This window comes from Hyperolius riggenbachi, chromosome 10 (genome assembly GCF_040937935.1).
Source record: "Hyperolius riggenbachi isolate aHypRig1 chromosome 10, aHypRig1.pri, whole genome shotgun sequence".
Lineage (NCBI taxonomy): Eukaryota > Metazoa > Chordata > Amphibia > Anura > Hyperoliidae > Hyperolius > Hyperolius riggenbachi.
The window spans coordinates 24,393,954-24,411,135 of NC_090655.1; the positions used below are offsets into that span (position 1 = coordinate 24,393,954).

Below are 17,182 nucleotides of genomic sequence, written 5' to 3' on the forward strand. Positions count from 1 at the left end.
GGCACATCGCCTCTAGTTAGGACATTAAATAAATTTTTAGGGAAAGGGAGGTGCTGAAGGGGGTGTGGCTAGAAACAGCAAAAATCAATTAACCCTTCGCACACTCACATGCAAATGTTCAAACAAATGCATTCACAGATTTACTCATCCAGGCACAACTGTTATCCCTACTGCTAAATTAAAAGCCAGGGTTTTAGTTCACAGAAGAATGCATTCTTATGCTTAGTCACCTATACTGCGCAGAAGTACCCAGGTAAACATAGGTGTCCTAACTCTGGCCCTGTAACATGCATAGTGCAGACATGCAAACACATTCATTGCATCAAACCTTTTTACTTCCTCTCCTGGGAAAGACAGTGCATCTTACCAATCGCACAAGGGAGCTAATTTTATGTGTCCATGTGCACTATGCGCATACACCAGCATAAGCATAAGGAAGTTAGGATGTGTGCTCCTAATCCATTGATAGGTTTGATGCAATGAATGTGTTTGCATGTCTGCACTATGCATGTTACAGGGCCAGAGTTAGGACACCTATGTTTACCTGGGTACTTCTGCGCAGTATAGGTGACTAAGCATAAGAATGCATTCTTCTGTGAACTAAAACCCTGGCTTTTAATTTAGCAGTAGGGATAACAGTTGTGCCTGGATGAGTAAATCTGTGAATGCATTTGTTTGAACATTTGCATGTGAGTGTGCGAAGGGTTAATTGATTTTTGCTGTTTCTAGCCACACCCCCTTCAGCACCTCCCTTTCCCTAAAAATTTATTTAATGTCCTAACTAGAGGCGATGTGCCTGGATATTTGTATGTTTATTCTTATCATTGACCCCTGTGGCTAGGGTCTAATTCGGTGCACTCCCCCCTTCCCCTGTATGTTTGTCAGCATGCAGACAGCTTATGCTGGTGTATGCGCATAGTGCACATGGACACATAAAATTAGCTCCCTTGTGCGATTGGTAAGATGCACTGTCTTTCCCAGGAGAGGAAGTTAGGATGTGTGCTCCTAATCCATTGATAGGTTTCAGTGTTCTCCCCAGAATTTTTTTCCAGCCGGGTGGCATGAAGTAGTAGCCGGGTGGCATGAAAAAGTAGCCGGGTGGGGAGAGATGAAATTGCGGGGCAACTATGCTTACAGCATAGGAGGAGGTGAGGACGTGAGCCGATGACAGCCGGGTGGTCACCAAATCTAGCCGGGTGGAGCACCCGGCTAAAAGAGTCTGGGGAGAACACTGGGTTTGATGCAATGAATGTGTTTGCATGTCTGCACTATGCATGTTACAGGGCCAGAGTTAGGACACCTATGTTTACCTGGGTACTTCTGCGCAGTATAGGTGACTAAGCATAAGAATGCATTCTTCTGTGAACTAAAACCCTGGCTTTTAATTTAGCAGTAGGGATAACAGTTGTGCCTGGATGAGTAAATCTGTGAATGCATTTGTTTGAACATTTGCATGTGAGTGTGCGAAGGGTTAATTGATTTTTGCTGTTTCTAGCCACACCCCCTTCAGCACCTCCCTTTCCCTAAAAATTTATTTAATGTCCTAACTAGAGGCGATGTGCCTGGATATTTGTATGTTTATTCTTATCATTGACCCCTGTGGCTAGGGTCTAATTCGGTGCACTCCCCCCTTCCCCTGTATGTTTGTCAGCATGCAGACAGCTTATGCTGGTGTATGCGCATAGTGCACATGGACACATAAAATTAGCTCCCTTGTGCGATTGGTAAGATGCACTGTCTTTCCCAGGAGAGGAAGTTAGGATGTGTGCTCCTAATCCATTGATAGGTTTGATGCAATGAATGTGTTTGCATGTCTGCACTATGCATGTTACAGGGCCAGAGTTAGGACACCTATGTTTACCTGGGTACTTCTGCGCAGTATAGGTGACTAAGCATAAGAATGCATTCTTCTGTGAACTAAAACCCTGGCTTTTAATTTAGCAGTAGGGATAACAGTTGTGCCTGGATGAGTAAATCTGTGAATGCATTTGTTTGAACATTTGCATGTGAGTGTGCGAAGGGTTAATTGATTTTTGCTGTTTCTAGCCACACCCCCTTCAGCACCTCCCTTTCCCTAAAAATTTATTTAATGTCCTAACTAGAGGCGATGTGCCTGGATATTTGTATGTTTATTCTTATCATTGACCCCTGTGGCTAGGGTCTAATTCGGTGCACTCCCCCCTTCCCCTGTATGTTTGTCAGCATGCAGACAGCTTATGCTGGTGTATGCGCATAGTGCACATGGACACATAAAATTAGCTCCCTTGTGCGATTGGTAAGATGCACTGTCTTTCCCAGGAGAGGAAGTTAGGATGTGTGCTCCTAATCCATTGATAGGTTTGATGCAATGAATGTGTTTGCATGTCTGCACTATGCATGTTACAGGGCCAGAGTTAGGACACCTATGTTTACCTGGGTACTTCTGCGCAGTATAGGTGACTAAGCATAAGAATGCATTCTTCTGTGAACTAAAACCCTGGCTTTTAATTTAGCAGTAGGGATAACAGTTGTGCCTGGATGAGTAAATCTGTGAATGCATTTGTTTGAACATTTGCATGTGAGTGTGCGAAGGGTTAATTGATTTTTGCTGTTTCTAGCCACACCCCCTTCAGCACCTCCCTTTCCCTAAAAATTTATTTAATGTCCTAACTAGAGGCGATGTGCCTGGATATTTGTATGTTTATTCTTATCATTGACCCCTGTGGCTAGGGTCTAATTCGGTGCACTCCCCCCTTCCCCTGTATGTTTGTCAGCATGCAGACAGCTTATGCTGGTGTATGCGCATAGTGCACATGGACACATAAAATTAGCTCCCTTGTGCGATTGGTAAGATGCACTGTCTTTCCCAGGAGAGGAAGTTAGGATGTGTGCTCCTAATCCATTGATAGGTTTGATGCAATGAATGTGTTTGCATGTCTGCACTATGCATGTTACAGGGCCAGAGTTAGGACACCTATGTTTACCTGGGTACTTCTGCGCAGTATAGGTGACTAAGCATAAGAATGCATTCTTCTGTGAACTAAAACCCTGGCTTTTAATTTAGCAGTAGGGATAACAGTTGTGCCTGGATGAGTAAATCTGTGAATGCATTTGTTTGAACATTTGCATGTGAGTGTGCGAAGGGTTAATTGATTTTTGCTGTTTCTAGCCACACCCCCTTCAGCACCTCCCTTTCCCTAAAAATTTATTTAATGTCCTAACTAGAGGCGATGTGCCTGGATATTTGTATGTTTATTCTTATCATTGACCCCTGTGGCTAGGGTCTAATTCGGTGCACTCCCCCCTTCCCCTGTATGTTTGTCAGCATGCAGACAGCTTATGCTGGTGTATGCGCATAGTGCACATGGACACATAAAATTAGCTCCCTTGTGCGATTGGTAAGATGCACTGTCTTTCCCAGGAGAGGAAGTTAGGATGTGTGCTCCTAATCCATTGATAGGTTTGATGCAATGAATGTGTTTGCATGTCTGCACTATGCATGTTACAGGGCCAGAGTTAGGACACCTATGTTTACCTGGGTACTTCTGCGCAGTATAGGTGACTAAGCATAAGAATGCATTCTTCTGTGAACTAAAACCCTGGCTTTTAATTTAGCTGTAGGGATAACAGTTGTGCCTGGATGAGTGAATCTGTGAATGCAATTGTTTGAACATTTGCATGTGAGTGTGCGAAGGGTTAATTGATTTTTGCTGTTTCTAGCCACACCCCCTTCAGCACCTCCCTTTCCCTAAAAATTTATTTAATGTCCTAACTAGAGGCGATGTGCCTGGATATTTGTATGTTTTGCAATTAGTGTTAATCGCAAACACGTTATATGCAGTGTTTTTTTTGCGGCAATTCTGGATCAATCGCGATTAGCATGTATAGAACCGCTTATCGCGATCGCTCCCAAAACACTACTCTGTCCAGTGATTTTTTTTTTCCGTGTTAGTCGCGGAAAAATCACTCCCGAAAACCGCCAGCGGTGATCACTAGCGTTTGGCGATTTTAGGTGTGACCGGGGCCTCTGAGCTGAATGGAACTCGTCCAGTCCTGCTGTCTGGGGTCCGAACGGCGAGGTTCCGAATTCCATCTGCAGCGCTATACGGGATGCTCTCCTGACCTGCAGCATCCAGAGCAATGGCAGCCTCCTCAAACTTGTGTTACATTTAACGGAAAGGTCCAAGTAGATCCGTTTGAGCAGAGCAACGTAAACTGATTCCACTGATTTAACAATGGATCCATTGCCATTGGTTAGGATGCAATCCGTTACATTTCTCTAAACTGACCATTTTTTATGCCACTGCGAACCAGCCCTTAAGATACACAATACAATAAAATGATCCGATTTTATGGCAATTCAATAAAAACGATCGGGTCTCCCGAAAAAAATCGAAAGCTCCTTTTTTTTTTTTTTTTTAATTTTTTTTTTTAATTCAACTGAAAAATCCGATCGGATTTCCCGTTTTCTTTGATTTTTATCGGTCCGGAATGCCAGATATTTTTCTTCAATCTCTCTACAGATTGTATGGTGTGTGTAAGATTGTCAATTTATTAATATACACACCCTAGCAATTTTGTCAGTTTCCAATCATTTTTATCATAATTGGGGAAAAAATTTAACATACGTGTGTGGTACATTGGTCATATTTTTTAAATGTTACAATCGGTCAGAAAAATTGATTGCAATTCTTAAATTGAACAGATATTTAGAAAATGTTATGGTGTGTGGCCACCTTTAGTGTTTGCTCATTGTAAATCTTTCCCTACCCTGGTTTACGTTTTGAAATGTTTCACTGGTGTGGACATATTTAGTTCTGTCAGGTGATCTCTGTAGAATGTTTGTTTACTAAGAGATCTAAAGCCAGTATAAAATATACCTGGTCTGCTAGGTACACACCATGTGTTAGATGGTTTGATTGATAATTTCTGACATGTTCGATTGTTTTTCTGATCGATTTCTCATAGAAGTGAATGGGAATAGATAAGAAAAGAGAACAGAATTTAATTGGCAATCAATCGGAAAATCAAATCGAAAATCGATTGTACAGAAAATCGACCGAAAAAACGCATCGTGTGTACCTAGCATTAGAATGCTCTGGAGGGAAAATTCAGCATATCTTATCAGCCTAGGCTAAACATCATTGGGAGGGTGGCTAGATACCAATATATAGATATAGGAAGTGTTTCTGATGCTGAAACCTGGGTGATTACTGTAAAAGTGGGCATCCTGATTAATCTACTGCATTCTGCTATATGTCACTACAGGGCCTCTTTACTGCATTCTGCTGTATGTCACTACAGGGCCTCTTTACTGCATTCTGCTGTATGTCACTACAGGGCCTCTTTACTGCATTCTGCTATACGTCACTACAGGGCCTCTTTACTGCATTCTGCTGTATGTCACTACAGGGCCTCTTTACTGCATTCTGCTATATGTCACTACAGGACCTCTTTACTGCATTCTGCTATATGTCACTACAGGGCCTCTTTACTGCATTCTGCTATATGTCACAACAGGGCCTCTTTACTGCATTCTGCTGTATGTCACTACAGGGCCTCTTTACTGCATTCTGCTGTATGTCACTACAGGGCCTCTTTACTGCATTCTGCTGTATGTCACTACAGGGCCTCTTTACTGCATCCTGCTATATGTCACTACAGGGCCTCTTTACTGCATTCTGCTGTATGTCACTACAGGGCCTCTTTACTGCATTCTGCTATATGTCACTACAGGGCCTCTTTACTGCATTCTGCTATATGTCACAACAGGGCCTCTTTACTGCATCCTGCTATATTTCACTACAGGGCCTCTTTACTGCATTCTGCTGTATGTCACTACAGGGCCTCTTTACTGCATCCTGCTATATGTCACTACAGGGCCTCTTTACTGCATTCTGCTGTATGTCACTACAGGGCCTCTTTACTGCATTCTGCTATATGTCACTACAGGGCCTCTTTGCTGCATTCTGCTATACGTCACTACAGGGCTTCTTTACTGCATCCTGCTATATGTCACTACAGGGCATCTTTACTGCATTCTGCTATATGTCACAACAAGGCCTCTTTACTGCATCCTGCTATATTTCACTACAGGGCCTCTTTGCTGCATTCTGCTATATGTCACTACAGGGCCTCTTTGCTGCATTCTGCTATATGTCACTATAGGGCCTCTTTACTGCATTCTGCTATATGTCACTACAGGGCCTCTTTACTGCATTCTGCTATATGTCACTACAGGGCCTCTTTACTGCATTCTGCTATATGTCACTACAGGGCCTCTTTACTGCATTCTGCTATATGTCACTACAGGGCCTCTTGAACAGTGAAAATACCACAGTGGAACAGAGACACTTGTTGATACCTTTAAAATGGACCTGAACTCTTGCACAGGACAGAAGGAAAGCATAGAGGAATGCACCCTGTATGTATTTAGAGACTTTAGCCTGTCCAATTCCCCCTCATCTGTGACTAAGCACACATTGTAATTTGATTTCTCAGCTGTGTCAGCTCAGAAATCTCCTCTGCCACAGCAGAGGGCTAATTGGTGAACACAGGATGTTAAAAATATGTCTGCTTCCACGATAGCAGGAAGTAGACACACTGCAGTTTTATTTCAGGATTTGTATCAGCTTTAAAGGGAACCTAAACTGAGGGGGATATGAATGTTTCCTTTTAAACAATACCAGTTGCTTGGCAGTCCTGCTGATCTTTGGCTGCAGTAGTGGCTGAATCATTACTGCATTCTGCTGTATGTCACTACAGGGCCTCTTTACTGCATTCTGCTGTATGTCACTACAGGGCCTCTTTACTGCATTCTGCTATATGTCACTACAGGGCCTCTTTACTGCATTCTGCTATATGTCACTACAGGGCCTCTTTACTGCATTCTGCTATATGTCACTACAGGGCCTCTTTACTGCATTCTGCTATATGTCACTACAGGGCCTCTTTACTGCATTCTGCCATATGTCACTACAGGGCCTCTTTGCTGCATTCTGCTATATGTCACTACAGGGCCTCTTTGCTGCATTCTGCTATATGTCACTACAGGGCCTATTTGCTGCATTATGCTATACGTCACTACAGGGCCTCTTTACTGCATTCTGCTATATGTCACTACAGGGCCTCTTTACTGCATTCTGCTATATGTCACAACAGGGCCTCTTTACTGCATTCTGCTATATGTCACTACAGGGCCTCTTGAACAGTGAAAATACCACAGTGGAACAGAGACACTTGTTGATACCTTTAAAATGGACCTGAACTCTTGCACAGGACAGAAGGAAAGCATAGAGGAATGCACCCTGTATGTATTTAGAGACTTTAGCCTGTCCAATTCCCCCTCATCTGTGACTAAGCACACATTGTAATTTGATTTCTCAGCTGTGTCAGCTCAGAAATCTCCTCTGCCACAGCAGAGGGCTAATTGGTGAACACAGGATGTTAAAAATATGTCTGCTTCCACGATAGCAGGAAGTAGACACACTGCAGTTTTATTTCAGGATTTGTATCAGCTTTAAAGGGAACCTAAACTGAGGGGGATATGAATGTTTCCTTTTAAACAATACCAGTTGCTTGGCAGTCCTGCTGATCTTTGGCTGCAGTAGTGGCTGAATCATTACTGCATTCTGCTGTATGTCACTACAGGGCCTCTTTACTGCATTCTGCTATATGTCACTACAGGGCCTCTTTACTGCATTCTGCTATATGTCACTACAGGGCCTCTTTACTGCATTCTGCTATATGTCACTACAGGGCCTCTTTACGGCATTCTGCTATATGTCACTACAGGGCCTCTTTACTGCATTCTGCCATATGTCACTACAGGGCCTCTTTGCTGCATTCTGCTATATGTCACTACAGGGCCTCTTTGCTGCATTCTGCTATATGTCACTACAGGGCCTATTTGCTGCATTATGCTATACGTCACTACAGGGCCTCTTTACTGCATTCTGCTATACGTCACTACAGGGCCTCTTTGCTGCATTTTGCTATATGTCACTACAGGGCCTCTTTACTGCATTCTGCTATATGTCACTACAGGGTGTCTTTACTGCATTCTGCTATACGTCACTACAGGGCCTCTTTGCTGCATTCTGCTATATGTCACTACAGGGCCTCTTTGCTGCATTCTGCTATATGTCACTACAGGGCCTCTTTGCTGCATTCTGCTATATGTCACTACAGGGCCTCTTTGCTGCATTCTGCTATACGTCACTACAGGGCCTCTTTACTGCATTCTGCTATACGTCACTACAGGGCCTCTTTGCTGCATTCTGCTGTATGTCACTACAGGGCCTCTTTGCTGCATTCTGCTATATGTCACTACAGGGCCTCTTTACTGCATTCTGCTATATGTCACTACATGGCCTCTCTACTGCATTCTGCTATGTCACTACAGGGCCTCTTTACTGCATTCTGCTATATGTCACTACAGGGCCTCTTTACTGCATTCTGCTATATGTCACTACATGGCCTCTCTACTGCATTCTGCTATGTCACTACAGGGCCTCTTTGCTGCATTCTGCTATATGTCACTACAGGGTCTCTTTACTGCATTCTGCTATATGTCACTACAGGGCCTCTTTACTTAATTCTGCTATATGTCACTACAGGGCCTCTTTACTGCATTCTGCTATATATCACTACAGGGCCTCTTTGCTGCACTCTGCTATACGTCACTACAGGGCCTCTTTGCTGCATTCTGCTATATGTCACTACAGGGCCTCTTTGCTGCATCCTGCTATATGTCACTACAGGGCCTCTTTACTGCATTCTGCTATATGTCACTACAGGGCCTCTTTACTGCATTCTGCTATATGTCACTACAGGGCCTCTTTGCTGCATTCTGCTATACGTCACTACAGGGCCTCTTTACTGCATTCTACTATACGTCACTACAGGGCCTCTTTACTGCATTCTGCTATATGTCACTACAGGGCCTCTTTTCTGCATTCTGCTATATGTCACTACAGGGTCTCTTTACTGCATTCTGCTATATGTCACTACAGGGCCTCTTTACTGCATCCTGCTATATGTCACTACAGGGCCTCTTTACTGCATTCTGCTATATGTCACTACAGGGCCTCTTTACTGCATTCTGCTATATGTCACAACAGGGCCTCTTTACTGCATTCTGCTATATGTCACTACAGGGCCTCTTGAACAGTGAAAATACCACAGTGGAACAGAGACACTTGGTACCTTTTAAAATGGACCTGAACTCTTGCACAGGACAGAAGGAAAGCATAGAGGAATGCACCCTGTATGTATTTAGAGACTTTAGCCTGTCCAATTCCCCCTCATCTGTGACTAATCACACATTGTAATTTGATTTGTCAGCTCAGAATTCTAGCCTGCCACAGCAGAGAGCTAATTGGTGAACACAGGATGCTAAAAATATGTCTGCTTCCACGAAAGCAGGAAGTAGACACACTGCAGTTTTATTTCAGGATTTGTATCAACTTTAAAGGGAACCTAAACTGAGGGGGATATGAATGTTTCCTTTTAAACAATACCAGTTGCTTGGCAGTCCTGCTGATCTTTGGCTGCAGTAGTGGCTGAATTACACACCTGAAACAAGCATGCAGCTAATCCAGTCTGACTTCAGTCAGAGCACCTGATCTGCATGCTTGTTGAGGGGTGTGGCTGAAAGTATTAGGGACACGGGATCAGCAGGAGAGTCGGGCAACTGGTATTATTTTAAAAGGAAAATACATGTCCTTCTCGGTTTAGGTTCCCTTTAACATGGAAATGTTTGTCTTTAGAGGTTATTATGATGTTGCTCATCTTCTAGAGCAGGCAGGAAGGTCTGAGTTCAGGTCCTCTTTAAAAGGAAATAAGTATGGCAGCCTCCATATCGCTCTCACCTCATGTGTACTTGAAAACTGTTCATGGATGCTGTTGGACTCCTGTGACCTCATTCGGGTTATTCGGACCCCACTGAGTACAGGACAGGTGATACCAGCAGCTACTTGTAAATACTGGGCTGTTTCTCCCTCTGCCCAGCCGCGGATCTCATGTAAGCTGTCAGCACTGATCAATGTTTGGGGTCAGCTTCCTGCATCCCCCCGCGAGTGAGAACGCTGTGCAGTGTGATTATTAAATCCCAGCCTGGCTGGATTACTCTTTCATCAGGGGAGATTTTCTTGCTAGATGTGGCGTTTTTAGTTTTTTCCCACATCATTTTTTTTTTTTTACTAGAATTTTGCCAGTCGTTCCTCCCGGACACAAGTGACCAGGAGAGCTGAGCGGCACAGCATCCATATCTGGGGCTGCTGCGTTGCGACGGAGGGCCCACTCCCTTTGTGGCCGGATTACTGCTTTGAAGGTTTTTTTTTTTCCTAATCTGCGCACAGTTATCCACAGGAATAAAATGTTCCCTCCGCCGTTCAGGCAAATCCATGAGGATTAGTTGCGGACTCCCAGCCTGTTGCCTGAAGACCGCTATCTACAGGGCGATGTACTGCGTCGTCTTCTGTTACCTGGGATTAATAATTCAGCCGATACTTTGGTAACTCAAGCCGCCTGCTTCTGTTTGTGCCTCTCGAGAGCTCAGGTGCAGCTACATCTGTTTATTGTGTGTGGGGTTTTTTTTTTCCTTTGATACGTGTAACAGAAGATTTTAACTGAGACGTTTCCTCGCCGCCTCCTCCTCCTCCTCCTCTAGCGCTGTATCTAAGCTGAAAGGTTTTTTTTTTTCCAATGCCGGTTCCAGGCAAGCACGCAAACATCAGCCGTTCTCATAGCTGGGATGCTGCAGGTTGGTATGAAGGCGGCTGGGAGGCAGACGTCTCATCGGGATATCACAGAGCAGCCGGCATAAACAATTCTCTGACCTACAACGGAGAAGAGGCTTTTTACAAGCTGCCAAGAGGCAGATCCCGCGATATTCTCGTGCCAGGCAGCTTGGAGATAAAGGCGGACCTCTCTTCCTACCCAGACGCGCAGATCCGAGGTCAGCAAGGTCACTTAGCGCGTCAGGAGCGCCGGCCAGTAAGAAATAACTCGGTCCCAGACTTCAGCTTTCCCGACGAGAGGCAAGTGGCAATGTCTGGGCGTGGATCTGTGCAAACCCATGATTATTATAATGAGCCTTCACTGCCTGGCAGATCCCTGGAGGATCCTCGTTATTACAGAGACCCAATGCTAAATCGCACAGGGCACGCTTATGGTCCTCCCACCACTCGTCCGGCCTGGGAACAGCTCCCCGCACGTCCTTACCACCCACAAGAAGTAGGTCGCCTGTACAGAGATCCTACAGGTAGGGTCATCACCGAGGGTCAACATTCCAGAAGTCGGGATTCTTCACCTGCCCGATACGCAGTGGATTTACCCAACCCCAGGTATGGCTCAGAGGCTTCCACATTCCCCAACAGACCAATTTATAATGAGATAATAGAGCGGTCCATTGATCCCACAACGGGGAGGCAGACAGCTCCTACCTGCCTAGTGGTGGAGCCCAGTGAATCTGCTGCCATGGACGGCACCCTGGGGACATCCTCTGTTGCTACAAATCGTGGCTATAGATCAGTTAGAGATAATGTCACTGCTAAGATGACCTACGACGCCTACGATGGGACTCTTGCACCGTTGCACGGTCAGGCCCCAATGTCGATGTCCGGATCTGAGCTGAAGAGGGCTGCAGATATGGAGTTTCTTGCTGCTTTGAGGAACGAAGGCCTCTCTGAAGCTACTATCGGCACGTTGATACAACAGGGGTTCGACACGCCCAGCTCTCTGGCTGTCATGGAAGAACACGACATTAAATCAGTGGCTGCTAATCTTGGCCAGGCAAGATTGCTCTTAGGTCTTATCAAGAGCTACAGGGCAGATTTGCAGTTGCTAAGACAAGATCCACAGAAAAGCAACTCCCTCAGGTCTCGGGTCCGTTCCAATAGCTTCAGCCACCGGGGAGATCTCATGCGTGGAGATTTCAATGCACAGCCCATTAACAGTGCTCTGATGGACGGTGTTTCCAATCAACCGCATTCCATGTCGCTTCAACCCGTCTCGCCAAGAATGGCCGAGCTCAACCGCCGACCTTCTAGTGCACCATCTCAACACTTGCTGGAGACCGCCAGCTACCCAGCTTGTGGGATGAACGCTCAGAGCCCACAATTCATGCAGACTGCTGGATACTCTGTGCAACCTCGGCCAGCCTCAGCCTACCCTTCCCAGTCAGGAATACCAATGACTGTTGTGCACACCAACATCAGCAGTGTACCAAAAACCGCCTATCCTACCAGTTACACGGTGCCCATGGAGCTTATGAAGAGGGAACGTCTTCCACCTGCTTCCCCGGTGCACAGCCCTCACTGTAGCCCTCAGCTGTTACGTAAACAGGGTAGTCATCTGGAGACCACAATGAGCTTACCACCACCTACCATGCCTAGCCAGCCTTCTCTCCACTCACCCTACCAGAAAGTTACTAGAAGGACTGGACCACCCATCATTGTCTCCACCATGGCATCACCAGAGCCAAGTAATTATTATTTGTTTGCTTCAAAGGGTTATGGGGATCTTTGTTAACTTTGTTTACTATTATTACCATTATTATTATTTAGTATTTATATAGCGCCAACATCTCCCACAGTGTTTTACAGAGTATACTGTCTTGTCATATAACTGTTCCTCAGGGGCTTACAATCTAAATCCCTACCATATTCATATTGTCTATGTATGTATTGTGTAGTGTATATAACGTAGTCTAGGGTCAATTTGGGTTAAGCCAATTAACATATCTATCTTTTTTGGGATGTGGGAGAAAACTGGAGTGCCCAGAGGAAACCCACGCAGACACTGGGAGAACATACAAACTCCTTGTAGATAGTGCCCTAACTGGGATTTTAACAGGGGACCCAACGCTACAAGGCGAGAGTGCTAACCACTACGCCACCGTGCTGCCCAATTATTAGAGCTTATGTAATCACCATTTGTACTGTATGGCACTGTGAATAATTCTGTAATCATTAGATCGTCCTTTTTCAGAAAACTCTGTTCTGCTGTCATTAATTGCGTTCCGTACACCAACAAAGCCTGCCTTGTTCATGAACCTTTAGATATAGTCTATAACTTCACAGAATGTTGAGGGCAAGTCTGAGAATTTGAACTTGTTAGGTACCCCAACCATGCTCTTGCGTTGAAAGCAGATTTAAGAAAGACTTTTCTAGATGCAAGTCATTGCCTAAAGGTTATAAATATAACGTGTGACATGGTGGAGGCAGAGTGTTAATGTAAAGATTAGTGTGATGTGGTGCTCACAGCACCATTTATACAAAAAGCATTGGATATCTGATAAAGGCTATCAAGATCTTACTGCTTATTCCAAGATCTTTATTGGTGGACAGACTTTCTCCTTGCAACAGAGATATGTTTTCAGGCCCTCAGTGACCATTTGACGTGTTGCAGAACAGTTGGATGTGTTAGCTGTGTGTGGTCCAGTATGAGTCATGGAGAGAATCTGAAGACATAACAAGTTTTTTTAGGTGATAGCTTTAATGACCAACTGTTCAAGATTTCTTTGCAAGCTTTTGAAACTTTAAGTGTCTTCTTCAGGCATGATATAGATGGTTCTAAACCTGTTCTGTGACATGCCCGAAGAAGAAACTTAAAGTTTTGAAAGCTTGCAAAGAAATCTTGAACAGTTTGTCATTATACGTATCACTTAAACAACTTTTGCCGTTATGTCTTCAGTTGCATTAATTAAATACTAATGTATAAAAAGACTAGACAAACTTACGCTCTACCATCTTGGCTATGGTTGATCCACCTAACAATAGATTTAGCCATCCATTGACATCCACTAATCAAATGCTGAAAGTTCATAACGTTTGAGGGCTAATAGAAGTGGGCTTAGGAGGGCTTCATACTCTTGGAGATGTAAGACTTATAAGATAACAACTTCTGTGTTGTCCATATGATATCTGATTATTATAAAGCTTCGTTCTGACAGTAGGCCATTGTTACCTGAAGCATTTATTTGTGATTGGTTTAGAGGACCCACTACTGTCTTTACAAGTGGCCTCCAATATCCCCCCTGTCCAGCAGACTGTCACCTTGTCTCTTATGTGGCCAGCTGGTATTAAGTTCCTAGTAGTGGTTGCCAACTGAATGTTTCAATCTCACCATAGAGTGTTATCCACAGTTTAGGAGACACCAGGCGTGCATCCGCAAGGGTCGATGAAGAACTCTTACATAAGTGATCATAAAAGATCATTTCTCTTGAGAAAAATCTACAGTGTGTGCACAGTTTTAAGCCTCCACACCAACCCATGCGCTGGGGGGCTGAAAAATAAGTTCTAAACTGAAACATTTTTTACCAATTCACTCCTGCTGGGGAAAATTGAGGTTAAAATGTTTTAAGTCCAGCTGACTGACCTGAATCAACAGACACGGGCGTAACTAGAGGGGAGCAGCTCCTGCAATCATGGGGTGGCCCAGATCTGTGGGGGGTCCTAACAACGAACCATCCCTTCCTCCGATACAGGGGTCTGATAGCCATAATTGTTTTATGACTCTGGTGAGATGGACTCCTTTCCTTGCCTCCCGTAAGGGAAGGAGTGCGAACAATGGGGGGATTTCATCAAAGTCTCGCTGGGGAGCCAATGAATTGTAGTTACACCACCGAACATATATTTTATTGGCAACTGCTGATCTCCATCATACAAAATGGATTTCTAGTGCCCATGTCCCATCTGGAAGATTGTCGATCCTGAATGGTCACTGCTGGGGTTATATTAGGTGACCTATGAGCAGATTAGGATGAGGAGCTGTTACGTGACAGTAGATGATGAACCTGAAGTGATCTTACAAGAGTTGAAAAGACAGATGTCCATTTCTTCAGGCAATTCGATGAACGAGTGGAAAAGACGGATCTCGGTAGGACTGCTAATCTTAACTTCGTTAGACTGTGTGTGCCGTACTTTGTGTGGTTGAGGAAATAGATTGTGGCAGCTCTCCCTGCAGGCTCAGAGCTGTTGGAGACTTTGCTATAATTAGACAGGTGGGTTGGATACAAAAAAGGGCTTGTGGTCTTGTTTGTTTGCATGTCATCCGCCTTTATTGAGTTATTATATACAGATGACAGAGTCTAGAAATGGCTTTACATACCCTTTTTTTTTCTTCTATTACTTTGTATAATCCTCAATGACATGCATTGCTTGACAGCATACGTAAAACAAAGTGAACCGAGCACCGTATTTAGCAACCAGGCCATCTCAATAGCACATTAAATATGCTTGCCAACACTGTGACTTCTTCATAAAATAAAAATTAAAATTTTACCTCTTCTTTTTACATTTAAAAGTTCAGCAGAGGGTTTTATTACCCTACTCCCAGGGCCTGCCGGACCGCAGAAGTTTCAGGTATATAAGGACTGATGAAACTGAAGTAATTAATGCACACATTAGCAGAGAGCAAATGAAACCTTTCATCAATAGGGGGGTGGGTAGATAAAACACTGTGCTTCAGAGTCTACAGAAGTCACAGATGCCATCTTCACACCTTCCCCTGGATAAATAATAGGCAGCTAGAAGGGGAGGGGGAACATGGCAGCTCCTATAGCGATTAGAAACCAGGAAAAGAAAAGTGGTGCTCGGTTCCCTTTAACACCAGTTGCTTCTCATGAGGGAGCTTATAATGTTGTACCTACAGTGCAGTCAGATAGATTAAGGCTACGTTTTGGTTAAAACAAGAGGTATGCTTGGGGGTGGAGCAGGAAGCAGCTGGAGGGAAGACCCACAGATATGGGAGGACCTGTAGAAACTGGGGATCACATTACATCCCGACATAAAAGGCCAAGGCTTGCTTGGTGGAACCGTACGGTTCTGATCCAGTTCTGTACAGTATAATGCCTGCAGAAACCAACATTAGCGATGCGTCACACCCGACGTACCTCATCACACTGCGAAAGACTGCTCGGTGGTCCCTGTCTGGCCACTGGCTATGCAGGAAGTTGGTGTCACTTCCTGCTTCGGGTATGCGGAAGCGTATTGTTATAATATGCTTCTGCGCTTGCGTGCTGGGGCATTGCAATGTCTTCTCCTGCGGGAAGATGTACTGTAGCTAGTGTATGTGCACTCTGACCCGGACATACTGCCCGCGCATGCGCAGTATGAACGCTTGAGCACCTGTGACCGCGCACGCCGGCTACCTCCCCACACACACACGCACAGGGCACCAATTACAGAATTAAGGGCTTAGGTATCCTTTAATGTTTTAAAAGCTTGCAATAAACCATGTACAGTTTTACCTAAATCAACATTTGTTGGTCTGCCTTACTGCCCCATGGCTAACTTGCTTGTGCAACTGTAGTAGAGAAGGATTGCAGTTTGTATGCATCTCTGTGGGGTGACTTTTCCATAGAAGCGGGGTGCTAACATCATGCTTGGCCTAAAGAACTATCAAAGCAGATCAGTTTTGTTTTTGTTTTTTTGCAAAGTATTATTATTTTGTCCAAAGGAGGAATTCTCCTTCTGCACACTGTCAAATGAAATATCTCTGTCTGCCTGTGTTTGGCTACCCTTATGACAGGACAACAGTCTTCCTGACATCTGTGTGTGGTGTGTGTGTTTGGAGGGGGGGGGGGGTGTTTCAAGGTGTCGAGTAGATTTGACAGGCCCTTGTCCTTTACTTGTGGGAAAAATTGTAGTGTGTGTAGAAAGTGTCAATCAGTGGGGCCTGTCAGTAGTGCCACATTTGATGCCACCAGGCACTGGTCACATGCTTGTACGACCATAGTTATTAATTTCAAGATGGTAACACAGCTGTGCAAAAATACTGTACTGTTTATCTGACAGAAAAAAGCCAATAGTTCTAACTCTCTACAGGTCACCACTTTACACAGCTCATTTACACTGACTAGACAAAATATTATAAAACTACCTAATGAATAATAAGTAGATCCCACTTGTGCCACCAAAACAGCTCTTACCCATCGAGGTCTGGACCTCACAAAGGTGACGAAGGTGTCCTCTGCCATCTGACACCAGGACATTGTTAGCAGTTCCTTTTAAGTCCTCTAAAGGTGGGACTTTCATAGACAGTCGACCAAATTCCCCAATATGTGATCCCCGGGGTATGCAGAGCCAGCGGACATGCAGGGCTGTGGAGTCTGTACAAAAATTATCCGCCTCCTCCGTTTATGAAACCGACACCAGGTACACAAAATTGCTCCGACTCCTCAACTCTGACTCCTTAG

General features: G+C 44.5%; 1 protein-coding gene across 7 annotated transcripts in view; it reads left to right on the plus strand.

The window, feature by feature from the left end:
- Nucleotides 1–17,182, plus strand: part of CTBP2 (C-terminal binding protein 2) — a 176,689-nt gene that overhangs the window by 96,697 nt on the left and 62,810 nt on the right. The window contains exon 1 of one of the 7 annotated variants that reach the window (XM_068258283.1): nucleotides 10,330–10,540. The exons of 3 other annotated variants lie outside the window; for them this stretch is intronic. Coding sequence is in view for 1 of the 4 variants with exons in the window: in XM_068258280.1 (XP_068114381.1) it covers nucleotides 10,687–12,466 (1,780 nt within the window). In the remaining 3 variants the exon portion in view is untranslated. 3 more of the 7 variants (XM_068258285.1, XM_068258280.1, XM_068258286.1) reach the window with 3 other exon arrangements.